This window comes from Pantherophis guttatus, chromosome 6 (genome assembly GCF_059756535.1).
Source record: "Pantherophis guttatus breed Tessera chromosome 6, ASM5975653v1, whole genome shotgun sequence".
In the NCBI taxonomy this organism is placed as follows: domain Eukaryota; kingdom Metazoa; phylum Chordata; class Lepidosauria; order Squamata; family Colubridae; genus Pantherophis; species Pantherophis guttatus.
The window spans coordinates 38,839,074-38,856,527 of record NC_142068.1 but is presented as its reverse complement, the minus strand read 5'-3'; the positions used below and the strand labels follow the sequence as shown (position 1 = coordinate 38,856,527).

Here is a 17,454-nt window from a genome sequence, read left to right as displayed (position 1 = left end):
GATCTGAGTATGTTTAGCCTACAGAATAAAGGGCTGAACAGAGGTATGATAGCAGTCTTCAAATAACTGAGGAGCTATTACCCAAAAAAAGAAAGAAAACTATTCTCCATTGCCCTAGAATCAGAATCAGACCAGAACTAATAGATTAAAATTCCAAGAAAGAAGGTTCGGGTTAGATCTTTAAAGACATTTCCTGACCGTACAAGTTGCAGCATGAAATAGTCTCCTTCATAAGAGATATTCAAAGCCTGGATAGTCAGTGAACCATCTAGTGGAATGTACACTGAGCAGGAAACTAGTCTAGATGATGTCTAAAATCCATTACAATTCTAAGATTCTATCACAAATCTAATAGAGTTAACTCATCCTTAAACCATGCATGGAGCTAGTAACTTTAGTTTTTAGATGGGCAGAGATCCCTACTTTAAATAAAAACAAACTCACATCAGCAATTGGTCTCTTCTTTCTCAAATGCCCTTCCAATTCTTTAAATGGGTAATAATTCATATGCCAATTACTAAAATCATCTCTCCAAAACAGCTGCACAGTTCTGGCAAAAGATACAGCTAAATTAAAAAATTGCAGACATATGCCACGTTCATTTTTTGAAACACTCACTTCCTAATTATTTCCAAAATGCTAGAAAGCTCTGTTACACATAGATTTGCTCATTTATACCTAATAATGAGTTTAAAGTGCCCCATGAGTTAGCCCAAAGACATACCTGGAGCAGAAAAACTCAAATATTTCTGTTTTGCTGTGTCTTTAGAATCATAGAACTTCAAAACATCTAATACAGCCTGCGGATTTTTTTTCTGTTCTAATTTTGTGATGTTTGACGTCTGTAGCAGCCTAGCCCACTGCTCTGGCATTCCCTGGGGGGGGGGAAATAACAAATGCATGTATTTTAACACTGAAGTACAGAATTTATTATATCATATTCTCTCACAGAATTTATTATATCATATCCTCTCAAATGATAAATCTCCTTAGAATATTCTACTTGCTTAAAGGTACCAAGTACATGACTAATCTTTGGGTAAGGGGAAGAAGTATTTACTGAAATGTTTTAGTTCTGAAATGTATGAAAACTCTTGTAACAAAAAAGGTAAGACGTTCTAAGCATTAATTTCACACTGGCAGTATCCCAATGCACACTGCAAGGAGACAAGTTTAATATACTTACAGTGAATTCCCCAGTAACTGCATCAAAACCAACATGAATAGTATGTTCAAAATCTGATGGAGGAGAGATTTCAGGTCTCTCTTTTTCCTTTTTCCTACTCCCTATAAAGAAAAGAAAGCACATTTAGTTTCAGAATGGAGTCATCCTTTCTGAAGTTCAATTATTTTGAAGTTTTAATAAACCTGCTATTAACATTTAAAACATTATATACAGAAAATCACTAAATATAGAACTGCTCCACTATCCTAATATTCAGAAAGTCTTGAACCAGACATCAAATCAAATTTCAGCTGTCATAAATGAACACACTTTTAATTCTAATATCTATGAATCAAAACTTTTTGCTTCAAAAACATAAATGAATTTGCTTGTGGAACCATAATTTTTTCTATATTTTATTAAAAAGAAAGGCAAAAAACAAAACTAGCATAAAAAAAGCAACCAATGTCACCTGAAATTCTGATAGAAGCTATTAGTTTGTTGAGTGAAATCTGAGAGAGACAGACAGATGGCAATGGAGAAGTTTGGTCATGTAATAGATAGCTCCAGGTTTAGCAAACCTAGAAAGCAACAGCTCTCTCTTTGTAAAACTTCTCCAGGCACTTACTGAAAGCTGTTTACAAACTGAGTGATGAAAGAAAAGTCTCCATTATTAAAACAGTGATGCTCACTGGCTACAAACAAAACTGGTTATGCTCAATAATTAAAGATGTTGAAGTGTCTGTTAAATCTCAGAAATGGTCAAGAATTACTGAGGTTTTTTTTCCCCAGGGGTGTAATGCCATAAACTCTTGATGAACAGGGCAGCGACATCAAAGAAAACGGAACTGCCATGTGAATAGTTTACTGGCCCTTATTGCTCTTCATCAGATATTACTAATAACATTAATAAGAAGACTTCCAATATTCCAAATAGCCATTGCTGAGAGACAGCTAAACTCAGACTAGGGAAAAAATCCATGGACAATAGTATACTCACAAAACAATCATGTACATTAAGTATTCAGTCTGTATCAACAAAGCGCCTTACCAAGGCAACTTCAACCCCTTCCAGCCACATGACTTGGGAATCCTTATTGGCAAATGAAGCAATTTATATGAGGGCTTCAAGGATTCCTGTTTGCAAAAGATTAGAAAACCTTGGGAGAACATGAGGCTTTTAACAAATTTGCCATGAAGCTGTCATCTGATTTAACACTACTGAAAGAATTTCTATCTATTTCAAATGATCTACTGATGATCAGTGCTGTGGAGTCGGAGTCAGAGTCGAGGAGTTGGAGTCGGAGGAAATTTTGGGTACCTGGAGTCGGAGTCGGAAGTACAAAAAACTGAGGAGTCGGAGTCGGAACATTTATCTCCCGACTCCACAGCTCTGCTGATGATGTTTACCAATTTATTATCTTCATTCTCTACACACTTCTATTGTTTTGTTGATGAAGATTTCATTATATTTATTTTGTGGATTGTTATGAGCATTCTAGACTTTCTATATTAAATCGGCAGTCATATACATTTCCTACATAAATACATAAAGTATTTTGGGCTCCATCAACAGAAAGAGAGTTTCCAAATCATGGATAGTTCCACTTTATTTTGCATTTATCATATTCTCTAAATATAGTGTCTAGTTAGGCTTAACCCTTAAGAAGGATTAAGAGATGGGCAAGAACAATGATAGGGGACTAGAAACTAGCCTATAAAAAACAACTGAAGAAGCTGAGCTACTCCAGAGACTGGGGCAGTGACAAAAAAGGCATGTTTCCATAGTCCTGCAACATGATCTGAAAGAGGATCTGAAATGGTTCCATTCTACCAAAATGTACCAGGAGACAACTGAGACATATTTATGTACTTTTAAATTACAAATTCATTATTCATTATCACTCTAACAAAACCTAAAAAACAAGGCTGATAGAAACAGATACACAGAATACAGAATTGCTCACTTCTGTATAACAAAAATAAGTATTATTTTTGGAGTATAATGCAATTTTCCTTTCAGTTTTTCTCTTCAAAAAAACCAAACATCAACTATTTCACGAATATAATATTACAGGTAATCTTCAATTTATCATCAGTCACTTAGTGACAGGGGTGAAATCTAAAATTTTTCCCTATCGGTTCTGTGGGCGTGGCTTGGGGGGGTGTCCTGTGACTGAGTGGGCGTGGCCAACTCGATGTCACTCACAGCCGCGCCGGCATGAACCAGAGCAGCTCATTCAAGAAGGAGAGTGAGTGATTCTGATACCTTTCGGGCATTTGCCTTCCCTGACAGCCAGCCAGGGGAGAAAGGTGAGCAGTAGGAGTCAGAGAATGCACCATTCCTCAACTCCGGCCTTGCCGCAGAGCTGCTGCCTGCTCGCCCTCCGCCATGCGTCTCCGCCCACCTGCCCCATTCCCTGGAGTCAGGGAATGCACCATTCCCAGACTCCTACTGCTCACCTTTCTCCCACTACTGGCTGTCAGGGAAGGCAAGCGCCCAAAAGGAAGTGGAGTCGCTCACTCTCCTTCTTGAATGAGCCGCTCTGGTCCACACGCCGGCTGCACAAGCGCACACCCAACCTGCCGCTGAATTAAATAAACGATGTGCACTTGCGCAGCCGGCGCGTGGACCAGAGCAGCTCATTCAAGCGTCTCATTCAAGCACACATCGTTTATTTAATTCAGCAGCACCTAACCTGGACCAGAGCGGCTCATTCAAGAAGGAGTGAGCGACTCCGCTACCTTTCGGGCGCTTGCCTTCCCTGACAGCCAGCCACGGGAGAAAGGTGAGCAGTAGGAGTCCGGGTATGGTGCATTCCCCGACTCCGGAGAATGGGGCAGGTGGGCGGAGCCTCCAGCTGCCATTGGTGGTTCTCTGAACCACCAGCCATCATCGCTACCTATTCACCCGAGCCGATCCGAACCAGGAGCATTTCACCCCTGCTTAGTGACCATTCAAAGTTATGACAGACACCCCCTCTCCAAAAGCTACTTATGACCTAGTTTTAAAGTTATGGCTGCTGCAATGCCCCTGCAATCATTCACGCTTATAATAGATTACAGGGAAACTGCAGCAGCCCCCACAACTGATTTCTCCAACCAATCCCGCTCTGCCAGCTTCACATAGGCCTTGGGCCTGCTTCCCACCCAGCTACTCAGGGGAGCTTCAGGCTGGCTGCAGTGCACCCAAATCTATTGCAATTTGCAGGCTTGGAGTTGCTTCCCACACAGCCATTCACAGGAGCCTCAGGCCTGCACTAGGCATCCAGGATCTCCCCTACACAAGGCTCCCCATGCTCTACTTAACATCATCATCAGGGTGAGCAGAGGTGGGGGTCATTTACCGAAGTGATCATGTGCGTGCCTCACTTAATGACCATCACAACTTGCAACTGTAATGGGCAAGTCTCACTAGAGTCATAACTCAAGGACTACCTGTAATGGCAACTTTCCCTTTTTTACTTTTTAATATTTGGAAAAGGAAATTCTTCCCTTTGTTTTGAGGAAGCATTAATCAGCATAATTTATTTAACGTATGGAGTTGTTACATTAGTCAGGAGGCTACAGCATTAATATAAAGTAGTTGTTTGGCTGCTGCTGATTGCTAATCCCTTTAGTTCATGCTTGTACACTATCCAGAATGCACACCACCAGTATCACCTCACATTTGGGCAGGTTAGGCATCAGTTTTATTTGTGTTGCCACTCAAAGCACCATTTTTTCCTACTGAAGTGGTACCAATTTATTTACTTGTATGTAACTTGCTTTTGAATTGCTAGTTGGCAGAAGCTGAGATAAGTAACGGACGTTCACTGTCATGCAGTGCTAGGAGTACTCAAACTGGAGTATAGACTGTCTCCATCGTCATTAAGCCACTGAGCCACCACACTTCACATTAGCTAGCAAAGCAATGATAAATGAATTCTCACTCTCAGTTTATCTGCCCTGCTAATTTAAATCTATTTTTAAACTTCATAAAACGACTGTTTTCCTGTTAAATACTTAAACAGTGTATTATGAACCCATACATTCACCTCCGTGAATATATGTATCATAAGTAATTTTTAAAAGATCCAGAATGCACTATAGTAGTTTATTTGTTGTATTTGTGTCTCCCAGAAGCACAATGGTGCAATGAAATTCAAATGGAATATTATTATACAATCAAACAATTGCAACATTTTACCTTTTTCAGTGCTAGAGAAAATGGAGATGATTTTGTTCCTAGGCTTTCTTTCTTCTGGTACCGAAGGCAGAGGTTTCAAGCTATGATTAGCAGATAAAGGATCTTTTCCTCCTGAACTGAAGATAGTACTGCTCATCCGAACGGGTGGAGCTGGTGGCTTGTCTTCGAGCTCTCCGTTGTCAGACATAATTAATGACTAGACACTGCTCTGAAATTAAACAGCAAAAACTTTGTCACCAGATTCCTTAGTGCATTCGAATGTTTAGTCCTATCCCATATTAATTTTAAAAAATTACTGAACAGACTTAATATTTATTACTATTGAATCATACATTCCAATGCCATGATAAATAATTCAGCTTGGCTATATACATTTTTACTGTCCAATATTATAACTAGAAAATGGATAATTCCACAAAACAGCAATTAACAGAAATATTACATGTAAAAACAAAAGAAAACATTCTTACATTTTCCAGGTAAGCAAGTGGAACTCAAGAAAGAGATAGCTAGATTTTTCAAAATCAGAAATGCAATGACTAATGATTGAAGCATCACAAAAGCTCTCCAAATAAATGAATAAACAAATACTGCAAAATATTTACATCAGGAGCAAGAGATCAATTCCAGGAAAGTTCTATATATATATCAAATGAAAAGCCCACCTTGCTGAAATCTAATCAAGTAAACTAACAATTCTCGCGCCCCCCCCCCCCCATACCATTGCTTTTAACATATCTGGAAAGGAGGCTTTTCAATTTTAAAAAAAAGTTAAGTCCATTTAGCAATCTCATCCCTCACCAATCTGCAAATGAACAAGATCAAAGTCAATTAATAGAGTTTGAAGTACTTAAGAGTAAAAGGCATTTTGGTTTCAATCTGAAAAGATGTTCCTTTGTTATTAAGGCTGGTGAGACTTTTTTAAAAAAATACAAAGTGGTAACAATTCTTTAAGAAGAAAAGCACAACATTTAAAAACTTTTTACAGTTCAAGTGACTGTTCAGCAATTTCAACTTGATACAACTTTCACTTTGCATTCCCAATATCAGAAAGTTAATATTGTAATTTCATTAAACTTATACAAAATATAATAGGTACAGGCTGTCCTTGCTAAATGCCCATTTCTTCAGCAACTGTTCAAAATTGTGACATTGGAAGGAAGGGATTTACGACCAATCCTCAAAGTTTCAGCAGTTACAGCCCTCCTGCAGTCATATGAATGAAATTCAGATCCACTCGGCCCACCCACATTTATAACAGCTTCCTTGCTGCTCCCCTACTTACTGATATCAGGTACCCCCATCACCCAGCCCTGCCCACTGCTACCTGGTGCACTACTGTTTCAGCTGGGGCTTCTTCACATTGCCTTCTTTCTGTTGGTGCCGATATTTCACTTGCATTCCAGACAGGGCCTCCATTCACACCCTGTCCAAGGTTTCTGTGTGCTAGCCAGGTTATTCTTTACAACAGAAAAACCCAGCAAGAAAGGTCCGTCTTTTGTAGGAGTGGTGCAGCCAGGGCCTTTTTTCACATGCTTACCTTGAAAAAAGCAGATGTGCAAAAGAAGGCCCCAACTGTATTGGTATGTAAGTAGGAGGGTCCTTCTTTTACACAGGTGCAGTTAGAGACTTCTTTCATATGCCTGCCTTCCACAATATTATGAGAAGACTGCATGAAATTTCAGCAAGAAGCAGGTACGGTTTCAGGAAGAAGGCCCTACACAATCAGGAGCTGCCTCATGAAGGCCAAGCATGCCACAAATCAATATCTTAAGTCTACACTCAGCAATATCCCAGAATTTTTCAGGGGAAGGCAGCCTTTTTCAGATATACAGACTATACTCAGCCTTGTAAATTATGTCAAGGCCATAACTACATAATTCCCCTCTGTTATTAAATTATGTCATTATCAATAAGCATTAACTTTATGAAAATCTTAAACTAAGCACAGTGATTCTCTTAGTCAGCTGTAACTGTGTCTCCTTGTACCAGTTACAACTCTGTTGTAAGGACAACAAAGTCTCCAGACTCCAGTGCATTTCCATCAGGGAAATTCCAACTAAAGTTAGCATTCCAGAGGAGGAGAATCCAGGTAATTTTTTAGTTTCCAGACTCCAGAAGAAATTTTACATTTCACAGAAAGACTAGTAACCATTTATTACTGTAGCTTCAAATGTGCATGATAGTAAGGGAAGAAGTATACAAATCAAATTGGAATAGGGGGAGCTTGCTTGATTTGAGGAAAATTATTCAAGATGAGAATGCCCACTACCCTGCTTGTTCTACCTTATTTGTTTGATTCATGACTTGTAGAAATCCTCTTGTTCCCCACAGCTGCTTTCCTTCTGTTGGTTTCTCTGGCCAAGTCTCCCCACATACTAACACAAACTTAGAAAACTAGTGTTATTTATCTGTAGTGGAATTTTTATAAATTAGATATTTTTAAAAATTAAAACATGTTTTAAATAAAAAATCAACATACAATCAAAATGAAATCATTTTTATTCCTCATAAAGAAAAGCTAACTCATTTGAATTGGTCCTTTCAAAGCCCAATAAGCAATATGATTTCCGATTATAAATAACACATTCACCTAACATTGGGCATATTAATTTAAGTGTAAAAAATAGTTTAATCTTCAAAGATATAAATAGCTCAACACAACACATACAATTTATACAAATTTATGAAAATATTAAAGGCAAACATGTTTTAATTAAATCCAGCTTGAAGTGTTGTTCATGTTGCATATTAAATGTGAGCCAAATATGGTGACATAACAAATCCTACTTAAAAATGATCAAGTTTATATAAACATATCTAAAATGAAATTTAATATATTTTCTATTACCATATACACCTTCAGGAAAGTCATAACTCTTCCTTCGAGCATTAGGGCTAGCATAAGAGTGCAGCCTGATATATGTGTTTGGTATTGTGAGTTCTTTATGGAAACCTTAGTTGTAGCATTTTGTTGTGTTTAACTGTATTCTATGTTTTCTTATATTGGTTTTTAATTAAAGTACATTTTAAAATGTACTGTGTGATAGATATCCAGAATTACTTAAGATAAACAGCCAATTAATTTTCTAAATAAATGGACACCTTGGAGGAGTGGATGAGATGAATAAACTTAATTAGCCAATATATTATAAAAGGTTTTCTTTTCCTGATTTAGCAGAGGAAACTGTAAAATTGCACATCTAACTTATCCTATCCTTATATCAGATAGTAATGAAAAAAAAGAAAAGCCACAATTTCCTAAATAATGTCTTTACCATAGCCAACCATAGGAATAACCATGCTTAATTGTTACTGGAATTACTTCAGATATGCACTGTTTGTAAATCGCTTAGAACTGCCTTATTGGTGAAATGGGTGGCATATAAATTAAATAAATATACAAGCTCTTTACACTTCTGTATTTCAAAATTTTCCTAGAAAATTGGTGAAGGAAATGCTATCTACACAGCCTTCAGCTACTGGTGAAAAACCAAGACAGAAATGTAAGGAATAAATACTTCTTTCAAATCATTATAAGAATACATCTTACTTACATTTCTGTACTTTAGAGCCAAAGTGCTTCAGGGGGGTATATATATCAGTCCTGTTAAAGAAAATCCATTTTTCTGGTTTTTCGTGAAAGGCTAGAGTTCGGAGGAAAAGGAGTAGTAGACTGGATCAGACAAGGTGCTTTAGAATTAGTCTCTGTTGGTATTTCCTTAATTCAAATGAGTATTTCTTGAGATCATACAACTACCATGCAATCTAGGAAAAGGCAAATGTTACTAATGAAGGCACTAAACCAGGGGTCTGCAACCTTAAACATTCAGAGAGTCATTTGGACCCATTTCCCACAGAAAAGAAATCACCAGGAGCCACAAAACCTGGGTGGGCGTGGCCAACTTGATGTCACTCATTCCCACCCAGACACATGACACACACACCCCCAGCCATGCTTACCCAGGTTTTGTGGTTCCTGGTGTTTTCTGTAGGAAACAGGTATTTCTCCCCCCCCTCTCTGTTTCTCTCTGTGTGTCTTGTGTGTGTGTGTGTGTGTGTGTGTTTTCTCTTAAACCATTTCCAAAAACAGGTGAGGGTTGGTGGGTTGGGGTTTTTTTTGCTGATGTTGTTCTTTCTTCTTCTTTGGGTGCTTTTTACCATATTTAAATCAGGAGTCATTTCAGGTTCCCAGATAAATGAACCTTTTTCGTCCCCCTACTGTGGCTACCTGTCAGCTGAACCCACCACTGGCTGGCCCGACCCCTCACCCTCCCAGTCACTCCTTGCCTGGCCTGAGAAGGTAAGGGCGACGGCAGGCAATGGAGACTCGCTCCATATTCCAGAGCACAATCAAAGCGCCCCTGTACTTGCCATATCTTGCAGGCGCTTCTTCCAGCCCTTGTTGGTGCTGCGCAAACCTTGGTCGCTCAGGGAGACACGTGACTTGCTCTCTGCTCTGAGACACTGGCTTGGCCTGGCTGCAGCCGATGCTGCTGCTGTTGCCACCTCCATAGCCTACCCACTGCTCTCACAGCACCTTGCGCAGCACAGTTAAATTTAGCGTGCTTCACAGTGAGGGAGACAATGTCCCCTCCTCCTCCTGGAGCCCATTACAATGCAGAGCATCGGCTGCAACCAGGCTAGGCCAGTGTCTCGGGGCGGAGAGCAAGTCGCGCATCTCCCCGAGCGACCGAGGTGTGCACAGCACCAAGGGCTGGAAGAAGCACCTGAAAGATATGGCAAGTACATGGGTGCTTTGCTCCCGCTCTGGAATATGAAACAAGTGTCCATCCCCCGCCGTCACCCTTACCTTCTCAGGCCAGGCAAGGAGTGACTGGGAGAGGAGGGCAAGGGGCGGGGCCAGCCAGTGGTGGGTTCAGCGGATAGGGAGCCACAGCAGGGGGATGAAAGAGCCGCATGTGGCTCCAGAGTCACAGGTTACAGACACCCGCACTAAACCATATGGCATATGCACCCATCCTCATATCAAGAAAGCTGGAGACCATGAGTTCTAGTTCCACCTTAGGCATGAAAGCCAGCTGGGTTACTATGGGCCCTAAGCAAGCAAGCCCCTTTTTCAGCTTTGGAGCCAATACAATGGACATCCCTAATCCCACTACCACTCATTTTAAGGAAAGTTTAAAATAAGTTCAACATTTAATGTAGTAAACAATAAAAAAAGTTCAGAACCCTTCAAAAATATCATAAATTCTTTACTAATATTCCCAAGTAGGAAATAAATGATCTGATAATTAATTAACTTAGTTTTCCTACTGAATAGTATTCTTATTGCGTGTCTTGGAATTGGGTCTTTTATTTTGATAAAATTACAGTTAAATCTAAAACCAAGGATTTTCTTGCTCATGTTTGAAAAGACAGTATTTTTAGAAGACCGAAGATAAATATGAGCTAGTTATAATGGCTCCAGACAGTAGATAATTAGTACTTAACCTAGGTACACTATCATAAAGCTGATGGCTTGTTATACAAGTGTTTCAAACAAAGGGAAACATTGCCTCCACAAAGCAAAAAAACAACCCAGCAGAGCAATGGAAAAGGATAGTAATTCCACACCCTCACACATACATTGTTACTGCCAAAAAATCAAGAACATTCTTCAGGAAGAGTGCCAAGGTAAAGCTTTCAAACTTGAGTGAGGCAAGGAACTACTTACACTATAAAACATCAGCTATATAAAGGAAGCTGTTTTTTCTCAGTGGTTCGAAAAAACTCCAACTGTTTTTTCTTAGCAAGGTACCACCACAAGAGAATTTAACTTTACAAAGGTTTCTAATATTATTCACAAAATCTACTTTACCTTAACTATTTGGATCAAAGAAAATGATGTAAATAATCCATCTGAAATTAAATCCTCGTGTTTTTTCCCATTGATCAAACTTTGCTCATTATACTCAATGTGTAAATTAAAGGTTACAGAACTATGCCAAGTTCTAATTGAAGCAGCATATCAACTATTTCCTCCTGGCATTTGAAACTCCAATAAATGCTCCTCTCCTGACTCAGAGCCAACAAAGGGTATTGTAAGCAAATCACCAAATATGTTCTGGGTCTTTTCCCTCTAGGTACAGGTCAGAAATGAATGACAAAAATGTATTTTAGATGAAGCAATTATCTCCTTTATTTAGAGTTCTGAGGCTAGCTATTTGGGAAATCTAAACACTGCAAAAAATTATGGCTTGGCTTCTAACAGAACTAGTTGTTAGTAATTACACCTTGGACTTTCTATCATCATCCAGGTGCAATTTAGAATGTAAAAAAGTGACCTACTGCGATGAGAACTCACGTCTCTCCACACATTGCTGAACTACAAATCACTGATGGAGGTTTCAGGGGTATAGTTTAGCTCTATCCGACTGGTTTTGTCTTCTGTTCCAAACAGATTCCTTAATTTCCAACAATTCCCAATATTCATGGTAGTTTTATACTATAAAAACACCTCAAACACTGAATTAGCAAATACTGAACCATTACTCCTAAGGGAAATATAAGGTTAGGTTCCCAGATAGCTCTGGATTCATCATTTTTATAAACTACCGTATTTTTCGGTGTATAAGACACACTTTTTTTTTACCCCCAAAAAGGGGGTGAAAATCTGGGTGCGTCTTATACTTCCCAACGGGAAGAAAAGCATTTCAAGCAGAAGCGCTGCAATCCCCTCCCCGAATCCAAAATGGTTCCCAGTTCCCCGCTGCACATTGCAGAGGAACTGGCCATCCGCCACCTAAAACACGGCTCTGATTATTGCGTTGGGGAATCCGGGCAGCGGTGGCTGGAAAGGAGGGGCGTTTTTCTTTAGGAGCTCTCATTCGGCTCACTCAGCTCCTGCGCACAGAGGGCTTAGGCGGCAGCTCCTACATTGCAGGGGAGTGAAGTCATTGTGGCCATTGCCTGCCCTAAGCTGCCTGCTGGGCGGCCAGAGGGGTGACCAGCCGCAAATCATGGCACCCGCTTTGTTCCCCGAAGCTGCCAGGCAGATTCCCCCCAGACCGTTCCAAAATGCTGGTAGGCAGAGGTAGAATTCTTGTTTTCTTGATTTCCTCCCCCAAAATTAAGGTGTGTCTTATACTCTGGTGCGCCTGAAACACCGAAAAATACGGTAATCAATATAAAGGAGAATATTTGTAGCTCAGGGTTGATGAGAGCTCCTTGGTGCTCTCTGAGCTTGCTTGTTTTCTTGCAGATGTTTCACTACCCAAACTAGATAACATCATCTGTGCTGGTTTGGGTAATGAAACGTGTGCAAAAAAACAAGCAAGCTCAGAGAGCACCAAGGACCCCTCAACTAATCAATATATAACTTAGTTTTGGGTTTCCTGTTTAAAGACACCTTATTTAATATATATTTCAGCAAAAAAATGCAAAAATGTAACGCCAAATGGACCACAAAAAGGACACTTGTTTATAGTATGAGAAGGAAGAAGGAAACAAGAAGGCATCTTGTTCAATCGTGGCTGGGAACATGCATGTTGGGTGACAAAAAAATTTCATCTCTCTCCACAAATCTGAAAATGGGGGGGAGGGAGGTTTGAGAAGTAAATTTTAGCAAGGAGGCTAATTTGCAAACATGGAATCCATCATTAATCAGTTAATTAATAATCAACATTAAGTACCTTACATTTTAATCAGTTCAACATTACTGTATAGTATGCTAGTAGTTAAAAGCAAATAAATTATGCACACAGGGCTAAATATTATTAGCTATTTTTAGGAGGAAGTACAACTGTGAAATAACTTTCTTGATTTTTCTCACAGCCATAGTTTCCTTTACTTTTAAATACTTATGACAATTGATTAAAACCATTTGAATTGTGTTCCATTTAATTGCAAATAAAAGTAAATATGTATGCATGACAATATAGAGAAGCCCAATTTGCAACAATTAACTGTATATAATGTAGCTTGTATACTTATTTCAAAGTAGATTTTTTTTAAAAAAATATTTTAAATAGCAAATAGAAAACTATTCCATTTGCTTAACTCTAATTTTCCCTTTATCTTCCACTGTTATTTGGCTACTGGAAGATAAAGGGGTCTTCCTCTTTATCTTCCACTGTTATTTGGCTACTGGATTTAAAAAAAAAATTAGCCACCATAAACTGTCAAATTGATTTGGACTTACATGCTATAACTATACTCATCTCTGGAAAAATGGCAACTGGTAAGTTAAGTAATGTCAGTTAGGCCCCATTTATTGTACTGGGATAGAATATTATAAAATATTCCAAAATGTTATAATTAATTTTTTCAGTTTATTATAATTCAGTTATTCTCATGATTTCTAGATCAGCACCTTAACCCTCAAAAATCTTCAGTATCATTCTTTCTTTTGCAACAAATATTTGGGACAATTTGAAGGTAATGTTTTCCTCTACAAAATACTTAATATATTCATCAGAGTCATTCAGCTCTTTTTGACCTAGCTACAAAACCCTCTGAAGAGAATACAAATGTTATGTTACCCAAAATTGCTGGCTTATGGCAATAAATAACACACTAAAGATGATGAAAGGAAGTTAATTCATTAAATTTATATGTTGTCCATCTCACTATTCAAATCAACTCTGAGTGGCATATAAATACTAAAGTTATTTGCAAAGATACAACTATTCATCAATGTTTGAAAAGCAACTACTTTTCCTGAGATCTACAAGCTATAAATGCTTATATAGTGTTGTAGGCATAACATTAAGGTATAAATACAGAAGCAATACAAACATGAACAAAGCCACAATAAGTAATCCTATAAGGATTATTTAGAATTTGAGTACCCTATTTAGAGCTGAATAATACATTCCAAGGGAACAAAATGCATTCAATTATACATTGAAATTTTACACGAAATAAAGTTTTCAAAAATTTGTGGTCAACATTATTACTTACATTGTTATTATATTGGCTAACCATGCAAATATATAACTGTGGTTTTCACTTTTATACTTCTACAAATATTCAGATATAAAAAACCAAAAGTAATGCAGACAGAAATTAAATTCATTTTTCTTCTAATCCACATATATCTTTATTCACATAGATTTTCATGCTGAGTAGTTGCACAGAATCTAAAGAATCTTTTTGTCTTTCTAAGTCTAGGTCTGAGCCACATCATACAACAATGATGACATCATGTAACAGATACAGATATGTCTACGGAGAATCACAATTATCCAGGTTGTGATTGTCATAAAGGTGCTTTTCAAAAGGCAACTGAAAAACACCTTTGTGATAGATACAGATATGAAAAATATAAGTGCATAGCAAAACAAAGTTTTTAAAATAGTAGCCATGCAAACTGGTTTTCAGTTGTGCTTCAATACTCAAAATTCTGCCATTTAGTCCTTTCATACATACTGTATGTCCTCTCTAACATTTATGCATACATGCTCACAGGTCCAATTCATATATTATGTTTGTCTGCCTATGGTTTATTGAATAATTTGTAATGGCTGGATTTAAATAACATGCTTGTTGTTCAGTTGCTAAGTCGTATCTGACTCTTTGAGACCCCATGGACCACAGCACGCCGTAGCTCCCCCCCACTCCACTGTCTCCTGGAGTCTGCCCACTGTATCAATGATACTATCTAACCACCTCATCCTCAATAACATGCTCAGTCAAAACCAAATAAACCACGTTATGGTGTAATATAGTAATAATAATAATAATAATTTTATTGTCATTGTATGTGTATGCACAGTATACCCATACAAGGAAATTCACTTAACACCCAAAGACTGCATAAATATACTGCATAAATCTAATGATCACAAAACATTAAAAGTGCAATTATTTAATTAATACACCACTCATCACTCATTCATGCAGTAGAATGCATGTTATATGAGCCTAGCCAATTATTATTTAAATAGTGATTCTATATAATGTATAAGCAATCATTTGGCAAAACACCTCTGTACAATATCAAATCATAACATTCAGGAATCAAAAGTAACAACTAAAGGAAACATAGGAGACCACATAGTCCAGCCCATATAGGAATCCATTTCTACAGCATTTGCTGCAGGAACTTTCCAAGTCAAAAAGCTGCAGTAGTAAAACAGGTTATTGTACCGCAGGGCTAGGAAAGACTGAGTTCTGGTCTATCATCTGTCAGTCAAAATGTTCTATTGATATGCAAATAATTATCTACCTTATTTAGCTAGCTTACAAAGGACAAAAGACTTCTATAATATATTGTATTTGTAATTTTAAGTAAAATTGTTTGCAACTAAAAACAAATTTTCAGTAAAGTGTTCATTGTTTAATTTTTAACAGTATTCTAAAAATTAAATACTAAAGGTTAAATAACAGCTAAATTAACATTATCAACCAAGCTTTAAATAAATATTTTAAGATATCAGGATGGAATTACACATGCAAATATTTGCTCCTCTCTTTGAACAAATAATGACATATCATCCTTAAATTTATTTCAACATCTTGCTCTCCCTGTCAGCTAACCAAAAAAAGAGGAAGAAGGTAGATGAAATCTTTTTCTCATTCCAACACACCCTCCTCTAGGGTGATCAGGATCTAAAAACACCATACCCAAGGTAAACCCTGAAAGAATGAGTACAACTATGACACTCCCATTTTAAGTATGTTCAGAAATATTCTAAGATCAGGTGTGTGGGGGGGGAAAAACCTGAAGGTCACTGCCTTCCAATTCTTAAGAACTTAGAACTACCTGTACTCTACTGGATCAAATAATTCTACATTTTGTTTCAAAGATCATCCACATTTTGTTTCAGAGATCATCTATGAGAAAATCAAGAGATTTCCATTGTTCCACAGAACAGATATGGAGAGGACCATTCTTCCCGATACCTCCAACTTGCCAGGGGTTCTTAAATCTTAAATCTGACAACAAAGAGCAGAGCAGGAAGAAACAAGAAACGCTTTACCTGCATTCGCCCTCCAGATAAGGAAGCCGACCTATTCCCCCATCGCAAAAGGGCAGGTAAGCGACACGAAGCGGCGGCGGCGGCTCTTCCTTACAGTACCATTACAATAGCGCTCATTTTGCCCGCGAGCTACAACTACTCTGCGCCACCTGCTTCCGGGGACAAGGGAGAGAAAGAACCTAAGCCGCCCAACCGGCCTGGTTCGGGACCATCTTTGCCCCCAAAGCCCTTAATCAGAGGAGCAGCCTCCAAAGGCAACGAAGGTTTTCCGTTTGCTTCCAGGGATTTAAAGAACGAGAAAAAGAGACACGCAAGTTTATGAGCAGCTCCTTATAAGTAGGAACTAACTATTCGCCTACTACACGGTCTGTTGGGAAAATGCGCAAGAAGTAGGAAAAGTACACCAGCCCGAGCCTTTCAGTTTTCGAGAGGAGGGAGCAGCCGCGAGGCGGGCCGGCTGAGTAACTCATGCAGAGGCCCCCCCACACACACCTCTTTCCCACCCACCCCGCTTTCTCGCCCACCTGCCCGCCCTCCAGGGAAAAGCAGCGACAGCCCCCTCCCCCTTCAGCGGGCCCACAACCCAACTTCCTCCCTGGAGCGAGTAGAGGGAGAGACTCCGCGAAACCCAGCCTCCGGGCCTGAATGTTGCTTAGTGTGTGTGTATGTGTGTGTGTGTGTTTTTTTTTTCCCCTACCCGAAGAGGAAGCTGCGATCCCCCTGCCCTTCCTGCGCGCCAGCCAGGTCTCCGCTCCTCCAGGAAGAACCCGCAGCCACCACGCCGCTCAGACTCACCGGACGGGAGCCAAGCTTCTCGCTACCGGCCTGACCGCTTGGGGCAGGGCGCGGCCTCCTACAATGGCGGGGAGGGCCCACCGGGCGGCCAAGGGAGTAAGCGGAATCGCCGCGCGTGGTCACAGCCCGGGAAAGGAAGAGGCGGAGCCGGCTAGGCGGCTTCGGGCGCTGAGCTCAACGCCACAGACAGAAAGAAAGAAAGGAGGGAGGGAGGGAAGGAGGGAGAGGCGCGATGCAGCACAGTTACTGAGACTTAGCGGTCCTATTGTTGCATGTGGAGGGGCAGCGGTGTACTGCATTCCCCACAACAAGGTATCTGTAAAGACTGTTTATTGGCGTGAAGGAAAATTATTGGGTAAGCTGCACAAATAACACGGGGA

General features: G+C 39.4%; 1 protein-coding gene across 4 annotated transcripts in view; it reads right to left on the bottom strand.

Moving 5' to 3' along the window:
- Window positions 1-17,223, bottom strand: part of PAK2 (p21 (RAC1) activated kinase 2) — a 39,240-nt gene extending 22,017 nt beyond the window's left edge. Inside the window, exons 1-4 of one of the 4 annotated variants that reach the window (XM_034439568.3) lie at window positions 16,977-17,223; window positions 5,355-5,562; window positions 1,187-1,287; window positions 725-875 (exon numbers count right to left, since the gene is read on the bottom strand). In XM_034439568.3, coding sequence (XP_034295459.1) covers window positions 725-875; window positions 1,187-1,287; window positions 5,355-5,541 — 439 coding nt within the window. In that variant the 5' untranslated portion in view covers window positions 5,542-5,562; window positions 16,977-17,223. Of the gene's footprint in view, window positions 1-724; window positions 876-1,186; window positions 1,288-5,354; window positions 5,563-6,681; window positions 6,957-16,279; window positions 16,394-16,976 lie in introns of those variants that run through there. The other 3 variants (XM_034439569.3, XM_034439571.3, XM_034439570.3) reach the window with 3 other exon arrangements.
- Window positions 17,224-17,454: the final 231 nt, after the last annotated feature.